The sequence below is a fragment of the Rattus norvegicus genome, chromosome 10, assembly GCF_021556685.1.
Source record: "Rattus norvegicus strain SHRSP/BbbUtx chromosome 10, alternate assembly SHRSP_T2T, whole genome shotgun sequence".
Lineage (NCBI taxonomy): Eukaryota > Metazoa > Chordata > Mammalia > Rodentia > Muridae > Rattus > Rattus norvegicus.
In genome coordinates this window covers 79,775,397-79,793,140 of record NC_141543.1, presented here as the reverse complement: position 1 = coordinate 79,793,140, position 17,744 = coordinate 79,775,397, and the positions used below count along the sequence as shown (strand labels likewise).

The 17,744-nt window shown below is 44.7% G+C and overlaps 1 protein-coding gene and 1 long non-coding RNA gene across 6 annotated transcripts in view; one reads left to right on the top strand and one right to left on the bottom strand.

Annotated features, from left to right (window-relative positions):
• Positions 1–299: 299 nt before the first annotated feature.
• The window catches only part of Dgke (diacylglycerol kinase epsilon), a 25,567-nt gene continuing 8,122 nt past the window's right edge, over positions 300–17,744 (top strand). Inside the window, 8 exon segments of one of the 5 annotated variants that reach the window (NR_172101.2) lie at positions 300–1,106; positions 6,017–6,176; positions 8,974–9,093; positions 10,291–10,434; positions 10,716–10,873; positions 11,515–11,566; positions 12,645–12,798; positions 16,888–16,959. Coding sequence is in view for 2 of the 5 variants with exons in the window: in NM_001394358.2 (NP_001381287.1) it covers positions 649–1,106; positions 6,017–6,176; positions 8,974–9,093; positions 10,291–10,434; positions 10,716–10,873; positions 11,515–11,566; positions 12,645–12,758; positions 16,888–16,959 (1,278 nt within the window). In the remaining 3 variants the exon portion in view is untranslated. 5 annotated transcript variants of the gene reach the window in all.
• The window catches only part of LOC120095172 (uncharacterized), a 16,304-nt gene continuing 13,505 nt past the window's right edge, over positions 14,946–17,744 (bottom strand). Inside the window, exon 5 of the long non-coding RNA XR_015631934.1 lies at positions 14,946–15,361. This is a non-coding gene — a long non-coding RNA (uncharacterized LOC120095172). The remainder of the gene's footprint in view (positions 15,362–17,744) is intronic.

Here is a 17,744-nt window from a genome sequence, read left to right as displayed (position 1 = left end):
CAAAAGAACAAACACTTTCCTATATGGTCCAAACCCTTGATGTCTTTCAACTTCGCAAGCCACTTCCAGCCTCCGCCCCGCCCACCTGACCCCTCCCACCCAAGGCAGCCGCGCGACCCGCCAATAAATACAACTGGTCCCGCCTATAAATAAATATCAGCGCAGGCCCCGCCCTCCTCTAGCTCCGCCCACCATCGGAAAGCGCCACCATAGGCCTTGTCCTACCTGGCCCCGCCCTTGTTCTGGGCGCGTCAGGCCCCGCCCAGTCCTCGCTAAGCAGCCGGCCGGCGTGCGGACTGCGCAGGTGCGCTCCTCAAGCGCGGCCTCCTCATCCCACGCACATCTCACAGCGTGAGGGTGGGACGGCGGCCAGAGGCTTGGCTGGAGGTGGTACCCGAGACCGCGAGAGCGAACTGGGGTCTCCAGAGACCTCGCGATAGGGGCGCGGGCGAGGCCCAGCGCGACGGCCGTTGTGAGCACGGTGGCCACGGGCCGGGCCTGTGCTGCACGGAGCCCGCGGGTGCGACCTGCGCCTTTCCCGGGGCCGAGGCCACGCGCAGCGAAGACGAGCTGCAACCCCACGCTGTGAGTCCTAGAGCAAGTCCCCTGGACCCGGCCTCTCCGTAGGCCACGCCTGGGCCTGGGAAGATGGAGGGAGACCAGCGGTCCGGCCCATCGGCGCAGGGCCTGCTCCCCGATGGCCACTTGATCCTATGGACGCTGTTCTCCGTGCTGTTGCCGGTGTTCATCACCTTATGGTGTAGTCTGCAGCGTTCGCGCCGGCAGCTGCACCGCAGGGACATCTTCCGCAAGAGCAAGCACTGCTGGCGTGACACCGACCTGTTCAGCCACCCCACCTACTGCTGCGTGTGCGCCCAGCACATCCTGCAAGGAGCCTTCTGCGACTGCTGCGGGCTCCGCGTGGACGAGGGCTGCCTCAAGAAGGTCGACAAGCGCTTCCCGTGCAAGGAGATCATGCTCAAGAACGACAGCAGGGCCGCAGATGCGATGCCCCACCACTGGATCCGCGGCAACGTCCCCCTGTGCACTTACTGTGTAATCTGCAGGCAGCAGTGTGGCAGCCAGCCTAAACTCTGCGACTACCGGTATGGCTTTTGTGGGAGGCAGGATTGCAAACAGTGGGTGGCAATCTCAGCAAATGGCCTAAACTACTCACGACATCCCTGGCGTTTGCAGCAGGTCTCATGTAGATGTTGCTGTTTGAGACAAAGTCTCCTGTAGCCAGGCTAGCCTCAAACTCACTGGATAGCAAAAGATGACCTTGAATTTTTAATGCTTCTGCCTTCCCCTCCCGGTGCTGAGATTACCGGTGTGCACCACCACCATGGTGCAGCACCAGTTCATGAGGTGCTGGGTATCGAACCCAAAGGCCTTAAGCATGCTATTTCAGCACTCTTACTGAACACCACCACCACACAAAACTTCCCACCCTTTCCAGGGCTCTTAATTTCCATCAAAGGCCTCTTAAGTGCTGCCTGAAGAGTGGCTAATCTATAGCACCCCATTTTTCATAAGGAAAAATGAAGGATACCCAAAGAACCTTATGCCAGTCACAAAACCAATTGGTTCTTGGTTCAGAACTATGCAAACAGGGGTCTTCCCAAAGCAGCGTTTTAAATTTCTTTTGCTAACACAGCAATTGGTGTCATAGTCAAGTGTTTGACGGGCAAGACAGGAAAGGAGTATTACACCTGCCACTCATTTATTTATAGGGGATTGCCCCTTTGCAGTGGAGTTGTATATGTGGTTAGGAGGCAACTTTGCGAAGTGAGCTCTTAACTCATCAGGCTGCTGGGCTCTCTGACCAGCCCTGAAAGGGAATTTCTGTTGTCAGATCTTTCAGGACTAGTGTCTCAGATGAGTCGCCTGAGTTAGACTGAGAGTGTTTTCATGGCTTCAGCATATACACTGAACAAGGGATCTTGCGTGGTGGAATGCTGTGTGAAACAGGCTTCCGTGTTGGAGGCTGGTGAGCAACAGTGCTGCCATGCAGATCCTCTCCTGGCTCTGTCCGCAGTTGAGAAAACGGAAGATAAAGTAGGGCTGGTTCCCCAAGATTTCCAACACCCAGCCTTATTAGAGCTTTGTCTGGACTTTACTGTGTAACAGGTTTTATTTCCAACAAGTAGAAAACCTCACACACTTTCAAGAGCAGAGCAGAAAGGTGGTAATAACTCTGAAGCTACTGTGAGTGTGGGCACATTGTAGCGGGTGTTGGTATTGCTATCTGCACACGAGTGCAGATACCCACAGCAGCCACAAGGGGCATCAGCCTACCCTGGAGCTGATGTAAGCTTCCCAGCATGGGTGCTGGGAATCAAAGGGTCCTCTGTGAGAGCAGTTGTACACATTCATAACCATTGACCCATCTTTAAATGTTCTTGTTACATTTGAACTTACGGTCCATGCTGGGTCACATTGAGAGCGTTATTAATACTGATGCCAGAAAATAAGCCAAAATCCAGGTGATCACAGTCAAGCAAAGATAGGTGGTTGCCATATTTAAGTTGTTTTTCTTTTAAGTTGTATGTGTGTGGGTTTTTTACCTACAAGTTTATCTGCATCACATGTATACTTCGTACTACATGGAGGCCAAAAGAAAGCCTCTGATCGGGGCTGGGGATTTAGCTCAGTGGTAGAGCGCTTACCTAGGAAGCACAAGGCCCTGGGTTCGGTCCCCAGCTCCGAAAAAAAGAACCAAAAAAAAAAAAAAAAGCCTCTGATCCCCTGGAACTGGAGTTGCAAAGAGTTGTGGGCTGCTGTGCAGGTGCCGGGAGTCAAACCCAGGTCCTCTCCAAGAGCACCCAGTGCCCTTAATCACAGATTCATCCCTCTAGCCTCACTTTTAACTTTTAAAAAATGTATTAGATTAGCTGGGCATTGGTGGCACAAACCTTTAATCCCAGCACTTGGAAGGCAGAGGCAGGCGGAGTGGTTAAGAGCACTGACTGCTCTTCCAGAGGTCCCGAGTTCAATTCCCAGCAACCACATGGTGGCTCACAACCATCTGTGATGGGATCTGATGCCCTCTTCTGGTGTGTATGAAGACAGCGACAGTGTACTCATATAAATAAATCTTAAAAAAGAAAGAAAGAAAACTCAGTTTACATAGTTATAAAAGATCTCTGAGTTAAAACAGTAGAGTACTTTTTTTTTTATCATCCAGACAGGTTTTTAGGTACTAGTGGACAGGGCTTTAAAAACCATGGTTTAGGGCCTGGGGATGTAGCTTAGTCAGTAGAATGCCTACCTATTGTGTATGAAGCCACCACCACATAACTCCTCTGGTCATGCACACCTGTAATCTCAACACCTGAGAGGTGGGAGGCAGGGGGATCACAGACATTCATGGTCATCCTTGGCCAGATACAGAGTTTGAGGCCAGCTGGGAATACATGAAACCCTAAGGAGAAAACAGAAAAAAATTAGCAGAAAAAATATTGACTAAGTTATAACATATCCATCCATATAATGTAATATTACACATTTCTTCCTAACCCAGGTTTTTAGAAAATACTCTTAGGAAATATCTTAGGAAAATATGCCTGATACCAACTAGGAAGGAACACAGTGTCCAGTACATATACAGACCAGGTTCCTACTTGAAAAGCATTTTCGCACTGTAAAACTGGGAGTAAGTGCTCCAAAGAATTGAGTGGCTGTCTGTAGATGACTTTATCTACATACCTAAATTCTCAAGCATGTTAGTGTTATTTAAAATACGGTTTTTAAAAACTTAGTGAAGAAATTCATGAATATATTCTAGTTTTTAGAAACTTAACTAAACACAAAAATAACAGGGTTAGAAGATCATGCCTCGGGGCTGGGGATTTAGCTCAGTGGTAGAGCGCTTACCTAGGAAGCGCAAGGCCCTGGGTTCGGTCCCCAGCTCCGAAAAAAAGAACCAAAAAAAAAAAAAAGAAGATCATGCCTCCCCAGCCTTAGTCTTGTCTTCCTAGAGGAAATTATTGTGAAATACTTGAGTGGGTATTTTTGCAATTATGTTCAGTAATAATATACCATTTTTAGATTATAATTATCTTTTATAAGGCCACCATCATGTGTAACCCCGTCAGGAGGTTCTTGGGGGTATTAGTTTTTTGGGGTGCACTTGTGCTCTGCCTGCATACATTTATGTGCCCCATGAATGCCTGGTGTCCCCGGGTCAGAAGAGGGTGTCAGCTCCCCTAGAGGTCGAGTTATAATGCTGATGAGCCATGGGAGTCTAACCAGGTCCTCTGCAGGAGTAATAAATGCTTTTAACTGCAGAGCCATCTCCCAGCCCCTGCCCATGCTTTTTCGACACTATAGGTTTTTGTTTGTTTGTTGGGTTTTGTTTCTTTTTTATTTTGTTTTGTTCCAAGAACAGCATTTTCTGAAGGGGAAACTATGGCTCCTCACAGTGTATCCCATACTGCTTATCTCCCTGTGACAACAGTTTACATGCCAGATCTGATTAGCCATGCAGGGGTGAAACCAAGGAGGTGAGTAAGTAGATCAGTGTCTCGTAGTCTTACTCAGCTTAAAAATTGGTTGTGAGAGGAGCTGGAAAGATGGTTCAGTGATTATGAGCACTGACTGCACTTCCAGAGAGGACCCAGGTTCAATTCCCAGCACCTATATGGCAGCTCCAACCGTAACTCCAAGAGCTGACACCCTCACACAGACATACATGGTGAGATTTGACCCTTTTCCCCTAAATGTGGTATCTGGGAGAAAATAAATATAATATAGTACTTAGAGTTAGCTGAGCTACAGTCATATGTATGTAGGTAAGAAACAGAACAGCAGAATAGCAGGAACTGGGTTGCATCCCCAGCACTGGAGGGAAAAATTGACCCAAGCCAAGTTTGGCCCTCTTGCTCTAATTCTACTACTCTCAAACCTGGAATTCAAAGCCACAGAGCCAAAAAGCAGAATCTTTTATCAAAAACAATAATGTATACAGTGATCGCAATAAAATAGGAGTTAGCCGCAGGCCACCAGTAGACGGAACGGTTACATCAACCGTAACCATCTGCTACAGTTTCTGACGTTAAAGGCCATTATTTATAAATGTCCTGAGCACGCCGTGCTGTAATTGTCTCTAACACAATGTTCAGGTATCTATTTTTAGCCCTCAATAGAACTCTTGAGTAAGCAGCAGTAATTACTTGACAAGTCCCAACATCCAAGAGGAAAAAACACCTTTAAAATAGAAGGCCCAGAGTCAACATTCCCTCCTTTATAAATCAGTTGATTCTGCTCTTCTCTGGTGGCCTCATTTTGCTAGTCAGGTGTGTCTTATCTGTGAGTGGATTAAATAGTTGAGCAGATTAATAATAGAAAGCCTGAGTCTCCAGCACTAATCCCTGCCTGTTGTTGGCACTGGCACCAGAACAGAGTAGATCTGGATGCACATGTCCTATCTTTGTTTTAGAACCAGACATTGAGCTATTTATCAGCTCCTAAAAGAAGTGGGATGTTTGGGGGCTGGAAAGATAGCTCAGTGGTTGAGAGCACTGGCTGCTCTAACAAAGAACCTGGCACCCACGTGGCAGCGTGCCACTCACTGTCTGTAATTCCAGCTCCAGTTCCCACACCTTTATACACATACACATGCATCTAAAACGTCAATGCCATAAAATAAAGTCTTCAAAAAAAGAAATGGGCTGTTTTGCATTCTACATAAAAGTTGGAACCTTTCCAGACCAGGCTCATGGAACTACAGGTATCATCAACAGATTGACCTAATGCACACACGTTTCTATGTACAGCTGTTGTTCCAGGTTGACCTTTTTAGGGAGGTTGTGCCTACAGGTATTACCAAATTACAGAATTGCCCTAAGAAGTTACTTATTCACTTTAAAATTATGATCATGTGTAGTATTTTTGTGGAATTTTTTATTACGTTTATTTCTGTGTGAATAGACTGTTTTAACTTTTCACAGAATATGATCTGTGGCTTGGGAACACTGGTTTAACAATAGTTGACAGCTGTTTCTACTTTCCTCAGGTGTGTTTGGTGCCAGCAGACAGTCCACGATGAGTGCATGAGAGGCAGCTTAAAGAGTGAGAAGTGTGATTTTGGAGAATTCAAAAATCTCATCATCCCTCCAAGTTATTTAACGTCCATTAACCAGATGCGTAAAGACAAAAACACAAATTATGAAGTGGTAATTTATTTTCTTATAATTTTATTCATTTAAATTTAACATATAAGATAGTTAATTTTGTGTATTTGAGAAAAATTGGGAATTAAGTAACTAAGAGGTAAAGGGATATAAAATGTTGTTATGGTAAACGGTGAAACCTTACCCAAGGTCCACCATGATGTCAGACATCCTTACTAGCACCACTTAGGAGGTAAAGGCAGAAGGACCAAAAGTTTAAGGCCAGCTTAGTTTATATGGCAAATTCTGGAATGCTTAGTAAAATCTGGTTTCAAAAACTAAGAGCCGGGCTCTGGAGAGGGGCTCAGCAGTTATGAGCACTGACTGTTCTTCCAGAGGATCATGATTTGATTCTCGGCACCTAAGTGGAGCCTCAGAACCAGATCTAACTCTCATACAAAGGGATCCAGTGCGCCCTGTGGCCTGCGGCATTGCTTCGATCTAGAACACAGGCATAAATGCAGCTAAAACACCCATCTATGCATGAAATAGTAAAAGAGCCTTAAATCACAGTACTCAAGAGGCAGAGGCAGGAGGCAGACAGATCTGTGAGGCCCTGTCTCAAAGAACAAAGCAAAACAACTGGGAATCACAAACAACAAAATCTTGCAAGCTGATATATCCCCAGATACATCCAGAAAAGGAAAACAAAGAGATAAGGGAAAATAAAATCCAGTTTGTCGATGGCTAAAAGAACATGATGTCTATTAACTGGGGACAGACTCCCAGATGTAAAGGTTGAGCATCCCTGATCCAACATTTTAGGTGCTGTCATGACACCACAGGTAGAAAATCCTCCAATTTCAGGTTGTAGTCAAAATGTAGGGACAGTAAAAAATGTCCTGCAAAATTACCTATGTGCTACGTATGAAGGTTCATACATAGTTAATTAAATCAACTTCATATTAAACTTGGATCTGATTTCCAAAACACCCCATTGTGTATGTGCAAACACACGCCAAACTAAGAGACACTTCGGGCCAGGTAAGGTGGTGCCTGTCTTTAATCCCAGCACTCTGGGTGGATCACTCAATTTGGGGCCAGCCTGGTCTACAGAATACAGGTTTTCAGAGTATCCAGAGTTATACAGAGAAATTTTGTCAGGGTGGGGGGAACAAAATAGAATGACGACAGGACACATGAGGGACAGGCACGATGACACAGCCTACCGCTGGCTGCTGATCTGCTGGCAACAGTTCATAGAGTGGAAGACATGGTGTCTGTTTATGTCCACTGGTGCTCCAGGCTCTGACGGATAGGTCCACATTCAGACCAAGCTTAGTAACTGTGAGAGGAAACGGGAGGGGAGACGCAGAGTGAGGCCACAGGCCTGAGGGGGTGAGGAGGACACTCAGCACTTAGGGTTCAAGCATTTCTGGTAAGGGACACTCAACCTAGGTAATGTGGTATGTATGTGGTAAATTATCTGATGACTGATTATTTTAGAAGTCAATGAAAATTACTAAGAACCCCATTTTCTTGTTTTTATACTAATTTGATTTAACGATAGAGTGGACTGCTTTATTAATGAGTTTCTTTAAAAAAATGTTATTTACTTGTATGTATGCATGTGTGCATGTACCATGAGCTCATGTGTGACTCCATGGGTACCTGCACTCAACACATGCACATCACACACAACTGAAAATGAAAATAAAATGTTTTTTAAACGCTTATTACATTTACTTATTTCATGGGGACTGTGCACGTGCCATGGAGGATGTGCGGAGTTAACTTGTGGGAGTTGGGTTGATTCTTTCTGCCGGGTAGGTTCCAGGGATTGAACTGAGGGTGTTGGGCGGGGCAGTGAGCACTTTTACCTGCTGAGCCATCTTGCCAGCCCCTCTGTATTAGTCAGAAGTCAGTTAGGACATGCTTGGATATTCATATTTAAAAGGACTTCTAGTTGTCTTCTAACAGGCTTTTGTGAGCCACCTGAAGTGGGTTCTGGAAACCACAGTCAAGTCCTCTGCAGGAGCCTCATGAAAATATTGTTTAAAGAATGATAAAGGGGCCGGAAAGAGGGCTCAGCAGTAAAGAGCACTGGCTGCACTTCCAGAGGCCCAGTTTCAATTCCCAGCACCCACGGCACAGCTCACAGCTGTCTGTACTTCTAGTTCCAAGGGACTGGCACCCCCTGGCTTCTGAGGACAGAGTGAGTTCTAGAACAGCCAGGGCTACACAGAGAAACCCTGTCTCAAAACAAGAAAAACAACAACAAAAAAGTTGATTTCATTTGATTTCTTAAAATGGATGATGCAGAAGGAATACTGTGGAGACAGGAAATGGTTCAGTCGGTCAGTACTTGCCATGCAGGCATAAGGGGCTCGCTCAGTCCTCAGCATCTGTGTTGGAGGTTGAGCTGGTGGCATTTATGAGCAAGCCTGCCTAGGGAGACAGAGCTTCGGGGCCTTGGTGGCCAGCCAGCCTAGCATAACTGACAAGTCCTGACCTGTGGGGAGAGAGTCTTCAGAAGGAAGACAGCCCCTCTGCTGGAACACTTTTTATCGCAGCACTTGGGTGTCTGGGGGAAGTTGATCTCTGAGTTCCAGACCAAACAAGACTACCTCGAAAGGGAGGGAGGGAGGGTCTGACCTTCACATAGAGACATACATATAAGTCTACATTGAGTGGAAGGCTAAGCTGGACAGTCCTATGCATTCCTGGGTTTTTATTGTCTCCATGGTGCTGCATAGTTCTTATCTCAGCAACTTGCAGCTCCACTGTTACTAAGGGAAGTTTTATGTTTGCCATCTCTCACTCTAACCCCATTTTGTTCCCGTTCATTTTTTCTTTTTAGCTTGCTTCTAAGTTTGGAAAGCAGTGGACCCCATTAATAATCCTGGCCAACTCTCGTAGTGGAACTAACATGGGAGAAGGACTGTTGGGAGAGTTTAAGATGCTGTTAAATCCCGTCCAGGTAACTGAAAGAGAAGGCTTTCCTTCTAAGTCTCCTTATTGTTACCTTTTATTTTCCCTGAAATGCCATGGTTATTGGTGCCTTGACTCACTGTTTAGTTCATAGGAAAGAGTAGTGATTGTAAAACACTCAAGCCCTTCAAATATAAAGTAAAACAAGAATCGTAGCGCCTAGCGATCCCGTTTCATGGGGATGAAGCCTTATGTCTCGCAGACTCGGGAGCAGAGGTTCAAGGGCAGCGGTGTCCATACTTGACAGAGGTAGGCTGGCTCGGCTGTCCACTGGCTGCCGAGTGGTTAAGCAGACTGTCTGCATAAGGTGGTGTACTTCTCAGTGAATGAAAGACACCAACTATACATTACTGTGAGGGAACTATCCTGCTACATCACTCCCGGCTGAAGGGATCATACCGCACAGTTGCATTCCTGTGGCCTAGCCAGGAAAGGCAGGTCAGTAGAGTCGGAAGGTGTAGACGGTAACTGCTATTAACAGTAACATGCGCAAACTTGTGTTTCCTCGGTGATTTAAATATTTTCTGCCGTTGCGATATATCTTCGTAATTTCAAACCCAATGACTAACTAGCAACTTAACAGATATGTGGTGATTTATCAAGTTTCCTATCATTGGAAATTGATTGTCCCTGCACTTGAATTACTATAAACTCTACCACAGAGGTCACTATACAGAGGCCATTAATCTCTTAGTAGTCCCTGTGTCAGTAAATACTTATAGATAATCAGAGTCCTTACATTTTAGGTCACTGTGTATTTGTCAGAATTGTTTTTTTAGAAGTTTGTGCTAGTATTTTGTTTTGCTTTTAAGGCATAATGAATGGAACACTGGCTAAAGGAGGGCTTGGCCCACTGTGGTGTGAGGTGAATGGAAAGGAGTCAGACAGCGTCAGACTCCATTTGAACCGTACCTCAGCACCTACAGATTGGCCAGCAGCTGACCTAACCTCCTGGCCTCAGTGTCCTAATCAGTGGAATAAGTAAGGCTGGTTCCTCCTCTGTGGGTCAGTGTACAGTCTGAGCCGCAGTAACAGGAGGTGTGGTCTGTCTCGGGGGAGCTGCGAGAGGAAATGCGAAATAGTCGGAGTTGCTACTCGGTCGCCCTCTGTTCATCCAGAAGGTAGTCCAGGCAGTGAAAGACAGTGCTGGGTGAAAATAACAGTCGTCTTGTCCCTTCGTTTGTAGGTGTTCGATGTCACTAAAACTCCTCCGATCAAAGCTCTGCAGCTGTGCACTCTTCTTCCTTATTACTCCGTTCGAGTCCTTGTTTGTGGAGGGGATGGGACTGTGGGCTGGGTCCTCGATGCAATTGATGAAATGAAGATTAAGGTATCTGTCTTTGCAAACTACTGTAATGGCGACTGATGATGTGGCCCAGTGGTAGGGTGCTTGTCTAGCATGTGCGATTCAGTTCTGCACCGCCTCCCCCCAAAAGAATGAAGCTAACAGGCGACTATCAGTAGTTAGGAATGAGACGCTGATTAAGGAGTTTGCACACTTACAGTTGCTGTGTTTGTGTCTTTGTTGCATCAGTCTTTAAATTTTACAATTACTACTGTGCTACAAATAATCTAAAGAGAAAAATCTGCAGTGTGTCATTTATATTTTAGGGACAAGAAAAATACATTCCAGAGGTTGCAGTCTTACCTCTGGGAACAGGCAACGACCTATCCAACACCCTGGGCTGGGGTACTGGCTATGCTGGAGAAATCCCGGTTGCACAGGTCTTAAGGAATGTAATGGAAGCAGATGGAATCAAACTAGACAGGTGAGCTGCACTGTGCTAGCGAGGCTGATACTTGAGCTTGGGGATATTGTTTTTATAAATGACGACTTGTGTAGCTACAAAATGTAATGAAGTTGGCCAGGCACGATGACTCATACCTGTAATCCCAGCATTTGGGAGATTGAAACAGGAATTGCCATGAATCTGAGGCCAACCTAGGCCATAGTGTTGAGACTATCTCAAAAAAGGGGGGTCTGTGGGAGTGTGGAGAGATGGCTCAGTGGTTAAGTGCACTGACTGAGGTCCTGAGTTCAGTTCCCAGCAACCACATGGTGGCTCACAACCATCTGTAATGGGATCTGATGCCCTCTTCTGGTGTGTCTGAAGACAGCTACAGTGTATGTATGTATGTGTAGATCGATAGATAGATAGATAGATAGATAGATAGATAGATAGATAGATAGATAGATCGATCTAAAAAAAACCAAGTTCAATATAATTTAAATGAAAAGAACTATATTTGCTGTACTTACAACAGGTGCTGGTGTCTTGTCTTGATATTATAAATGTTTCAGTTATAAATTATGCCAAAATTTGCACACTTGCTTAGATGTAACTAAGTTCTCAAATGCTTTAAAAGCAGCACTTACTAACGTAGAATTTTTTTGACTTCTGTTTCTTAGATGGAAAGTGCAGGTAACAAATAAAGGCTACTACAGTTTAAGGAAACCCAAGGTACGTGTTAGTGCTTGAGCTGTAAGCAGCTACAGATGTCTGCAGTGTCCGTGGTGGGCTGGGCCACCTGGTGTAAAGGGGCCGGGGCAGAATAGAGTGCAGAGTGCCTGCCTTCCTCACTGAGCGCTGCTGCTTCTGTCCGTTTTCCCGTTGGCTTGCATTATGGGAGGTGCTAGGTGAACCCTCTGCCACTGAGCCCCAGCCCAGCCCCAAGCTGGACTGTATAAAGTGTGCTGTGGAAGAGAGTATTGCCCAAGTGCGCTAGTTCTGCCACCCTGGCAGGTCGAGCTAATTTGGGTCAGCGAAGAAACAATTTCCCTCACAGAGGTGAAGCATGCCAGCAAATAGCAGAGATAAGAGAATATCTGTTTACTGGGAATCAAAGTCAAGGTTTCACGCATGCTGCCCATGTACTTGCCTCTGGGCTATCCACAGTCCCCATCTATATTTAGGAAAAATTCTAAAGACGTGTGGCCATGGCTTACAGTCACAAGGAGAACATGGGACAATCAGTTTGGAGACTCTAACATTAGACTGATGGAGACTTGGCGTTGATGCCCTCAGGAGGAGAATGCATAGCTACAAGAGTTCTAATTTTCATGCTAAGATGCATGGAAATGGTGTTAACCAAGAAAATAAAAAGAAAGAACTTTAGTTCCCGTGTAATGGATGAGGTACTTGGCATGCTGACTCAGATGACTGTGGGGTGCTGAACAAGAGGCTGGTGGCTTATGCTTTCTGCTTAGGACTGAGAACACAGCTAGACATGGAGACAGAAGAATTTAGGCTGAATTGATAGTACGGACTAAGGGAGTAAAAAGTTTAGACCCACAGAGTCTGAAATCGCACAGAAGGTCCAGAGCAAGTGGTGCCATGAGAACACAGGAGACAAAGCCTACTGACAAAATTCAGAGCCCTTCCAGATGGAGGATCTGAGGTGTGGCGAGCCAAGCAGAAGCAGCAGGAGTCCTGTGTGAGAAAAGAGAGAGGAAAAGTAGTGCATTTTCCAGAAGAGTGCAGACTAAGACTGGCCTGTGTGGCTCAGCTGCTAGAGTCATTGTCCATTCCTCTCTCCCAGGAGTTCACAATGAACAACTACTTCTCTATTGGACCCGATGCCCTCATGGCTCTCAATTTTCATGCTCATCGTGAGAAGGCGCCGTCTCTGTTTTCCAGCCGAATCCTTAACAAGGTGTGTTGGATAAAATAACATTTCCTGCTTATCAGCGAAGGTACAGTAAAAATCAACAGTTCAATTATATTTAGCACTCTTAGATTCAGATCATACTGACTTACAGAAACATTTCTGTGCTCTGCTTTGTATAGGATTTCAAATTAAAATCTGTAAATATGCTTTGTTAACTATAATGAGTTTTAAAATTAAAAGTTGGGATATTTTACTTATATGGAAGTTAATTGGAGTATGTTGACATGTAAATAGCTGAAAATTCTAGGGAAAATAAATTTTTTGGTTATGTCACTAATAGAAAAAATATGTTAGCTTAGGAGAGTGCCACAAGGCAGTTAAAGTTACCCTTGACAATTGACAGAAGTCTTGTTCCAGTTCCTAGCGTAGCTAGTTCCTTAAATGGAAGGATTGTTTGGGGTTTTGTTTTTGTTGGTTTGTTGTTAGTGTTTTTGGATTTTTTTTTTTGAGACAGGGTCTCTCTGGGTAGCCCTGAAACCTGCTGTGTAGAGTGGGCTGGCCTCAAATTGCAAGGATCCACCTGCCTCGGCTGGGATTAAAGGTGTGCTCCTCGATGCTTGGCTCTGTGTGGGATTTTTTTTTTTAATTCTTTTTTTAGCTGTAAAAATAAATAGAAATTAGTTGTATCTATTTCTGTTTTACAAATAGTTGAAATTTCATGCTAGGTTGCGGAGTATAGAGTCTGTCTTTTGACCATCACAGACTGCAGAGTGATGATCTGTGGGAAGCAAGAAGGCGGTTCTGCTTGACAGGACTCAGTAGCCAAGGGTGGTTCAGACTTCAGGAGTCTGACTCCAGGTGGTTTACTTTAGGCATATTTAAGCATAGCACAATTTGGTGAAAACTACTCTGGTGATAATTAACTCAATCCCACATGTACAACAAAGTATACATGTGTCTGTCTGCTTGAGATCGACTGAGGAAAACATGCTTACAGTAAGGATCAGGGGGTGGATCTGGTGCCAGAAAATCTTTAGCCACACAGAGAGTGCAAAGGTCACCGGACTAGAAAGCTCCAGCCTTTTGGACAGAGAACAAGTTTTACATCCTTCCCTTGAAGAACAGTCCCATGTGCATGTCTGTGAGCACAAAGACCTCGGTGCCCATGAAAGCTTTATTGTTTAAAGAGAGAACTGTGGCTATAATAGAGACCAAGGTTGAATATAACTTGCATGGCTCGTCTAGCTATTCTGGGTAAGCATAGTGAACTTGTAAGAATAGCTAGCAGAGTACCAAGGAAAGGGGAAAGCCATCCTAACCATGATCGCTATTTAAAGATCACTTGAGAGATTTCATTTATCTCTTTATGCAGATCATCAGTTCAGCCGTTGATGATAACACAGTAAAGCAACACATGCCAGGAACATTATTGGCAACCACAATTATGCTTGAGTAACAGATAATCTACAGTAGCTCTGTTTTGTAACACTGTTTCTCATTTGCTCATTTCTTGATTGGCTCCTGCTACTATTTCTACTGTTGTATTAGTAGTTTTACTAATCATATAGGCCATTTTTTAAATCTTTGTTTCCAGCAGTTAGTCCTGGAACTGGTCTTCTTAAAAGACCACTGTAGCAGCAACCATTACAGTATCCAATAGATGCAAAGGACCATCACAATTTTTCAGGGACAGCTCTTTCACAGACACTAGTATTTTTAAATAATATTACTAAAATAACATGGGCTGCAGAGATGGCTCAGTGGTTATGGGCACTGGACGCTCCTGCAGAGGACCAGGGTTTGGTTGCCAGCACCCACCTGACAGCCCACATCCCTTTTTAACTCCCGTTCCAGGGAGTCAGATGCCCTCTGTGATTTCTACAGCCACTAAGCACACGTGCAGTATACAGACATATGTTCAGGCAAAACACCCATACACATAAGATAAAAAGAAATCTTTTTACAAGTAATGTTACTAAGACAATACATATTGCTATCTGTATAGTTAGCAACTTTAGGTCTCCTATCAACCCTTCTATATTCAAAAGTGTTGGGCTGGAGAGATGGCTCAGCGGTTAAGAGCCCCGACTGCTCTTCCAGAGGTCCTGAGTTCAATTCCCAGCAACCACATGGTGGCTCACAACCATCTGTAAAGAGATCCAATGCCCTCTTCTGGTGTCTGAAGACAGCTACAATGTACTTATATATAATAAATGAATTAAAAAAAAAGTGTTTATAGTGTTTGCTAGATTTATATGATTTTTTTGTAAATAATCTGGAATATTAGGAAAAGAGATTTTTCTTACTCCAACATAGTCTTATAAAATGTAAATCAGGAGGCAATGCTATGTAAACACAAAATATCCCATCCATAGCCCTCACTCCCTCTGAAAGACTAGTTAAGGGGTTAGGGATTTAGCTCAGTGGTAGAGCGCTTGCCTAGGAAGCGCAAGGCCCTGGGTTCGGTCCCCAGCTCCGAAAAAAAGAACCAAAAAAAAAAAAAAAAAAAAGACTAGTTAAACCACAAAATAATAGGGTTTGTTGTCATCTTCTAAAGAGAAGGATGATTCTATAATTCTAACAAAATAGGAAACCTGAGGCAGGAGAATCACCACGAATCAAGGCCATTCTGTCTGCGTGGAAAGACCCTGTCAAAGAAAACAAAAAGAGAGACGGTTCAGAAATGTTGCTCAATTGGTAGAGTTCATGTGTAGTATGCATGTAGCCCTGTGTCAAGGACCTGCCTCGTCTGGGAGAGTGGTGAGGAAATGGTCTTCAGGAGCTGTGAAAAGAGCAACTCAAAAGTCAAAGTGGGTTCAGGCTGACAGCCTGTGTTCTGTTTGAGGCAGCTCAGCCAGATAGCTCAGCTCTCAAGCACCGAAGCCCAGTCTTTTATTTACACATCAATTAAGTCATTTATTCTAGGTCCAGCTTATGATTGTCCCACAATCAGCCTTCCTTGAGCCCAGCCCCTTGATTCTTTTTTTTTTTTTTTTTTTGGAGCTGGGGACCGAACCCAGGGCTTTGCACTTGCTAGGCAAGCGCTCTACCACTGAGCTAAATCCCCAACCCCAGCCCCTTGATTCTTAAGGAGAGCAAGCACATTTTTTAACATTGCAAATGAATTCAGAGATCTGCCTTTGTAAGCATATCTGGTAATGGTGGGATCCCATCCTGAGATTGTTATTCCCATCTTGCCTGGGTCTAAACTAACTTTGTCCCAGGCTGACCTTGAACCCAGGAATCTGCCTGCCTTTGTATCTTTCTGGCAAGCTGCTTATTTAGTGCGACTGCCTCTATTCTTTTAGGTCTGTGAAGCCCTACATATAATTCATATTGCATCCTTATATTTTGCATAGTTGAGAATTTTTTTTTTTTTAACTCATGTTTTCATAGTTCTTTCCCACAGCCTTTTTTTTTTTTTTTTTTTTCCCCCCGGAGCTGGGGACCGAACCCAGGGCCTTGCGCTTCCTAGGTAAGCGCTCTACCACTGAGCTAAATCCCCAGCCCACTTTCCCACAGCCTTAAGGGCTGTTCTGATGGTCACATGGAGTCATTAACCTTGGCAAAGAGGATATTCCCCAATAGTCTTGGCAGAGAGGATATTCCCCACAGGAGGAATGTGAAGTAAAATACATATTTCTTATACAAACAAGCCTCATGTCCAGCAACAGTCAACACTCTTGGAGGCCCACACCCTGCTGGCTCTGTTCCAGGGGCAGGAATCATGTCATGCCATCCCTTAAATGGCCATGCAGGACTCGGCAGCCCTGGGTTTAACCCCTTAAAACCAGGTGTGGTGACAGCCAACCAACTGTAATCTCAGTACCCAAGAGGTAGAGGCAGGAGGATTAGGAGTTCAGACTAAGTATCAAATGCTAATCCAGACGGGGTTACATGAGCCCTATCTCCAAAAAGAGAAAAAAGGCTCACTTTTCATGTTACAATTCACCTAGAATTCTTCAGCTGCAGTTGCCAGATGAGATGCTGACTGAGTGTTAAAGGGTGAACCTGAGTTTCATGCCAGAGGCATCCCCAGTCTGTTCTTATGCCCAGGCCTCACTGAGGCAGCAGCTTGTAGCAGAGCAGGAGCTGTGCTGTCGTGTTTCTCAGCACGCTAAGGCCGCATTTACAGTGTCTTCTTGATTTAGTGTCTTTTGTCTATTTTCCACAGGCTGTTTATTTATTCTATGGAACTAGAGATTGCTTGGTGCAAGAGTGTAAAGATTTGAATAAAAAAATTGAGGTAAGCTACTGATGCCTTTTCTAAAGGTTTAGGTATTTTCTGGATTCTGAAGTTCTTTAACAAATGCTGAGTTTTCTGCAAACATACTTTGTTCGTGGATGTGGAGCATTTTTCTTTTTTTCGGAGCTGGGGACTGAACCCAGGGCCTTGCGCTTGCTAGGCAAGCGCTCTACCACTGAGCTAAATCCCCAACCCCAATGTGGAGCATTTTTATGCCAAGCACTTGGCTACATTCTTTGTTTTTGTTTTTTATGTACACACACACACACACACACACACACACACACACACACGGGTATATTTTATATATATGGATATAAATGAATGTGTTTGGTCTGTATCAATTTAAGTGTACTAGTTTTGTGCCTGGTGCCCTGGGCTGCACCACATCCCCTGGAGCTTCAGTTCAGGGCAGTTGTAAGCTGTGTGGGTACTGGGAATTGAACTGGGTCCTTTGTAGGAGTAGCAGGTGCCCTTCACCACTGAGCCATGTCTGCACCCTCCACTGACCCAGGTTTCTTTATGGTCATCATTCCTCTACATTGTCACTACAACCCCCTATGTACTGTATGCCCAGAGACTGTAAAACTGTTTGAAGTTAAGTAATTTTCCTAAGTCACATGGGTCATGGTCATGGAAACTAGTAGTCATCACAACTTAAACCCAGGTTTGTTTCAGAATCTGTTTAGCTGACTGATAGCAAATCTAAAGTTTCTGACACAGTACTGACTCATGTCAGTGCTCAGGTAAATGTAAGAGATTAATTCATGTTTTGTATGATACCT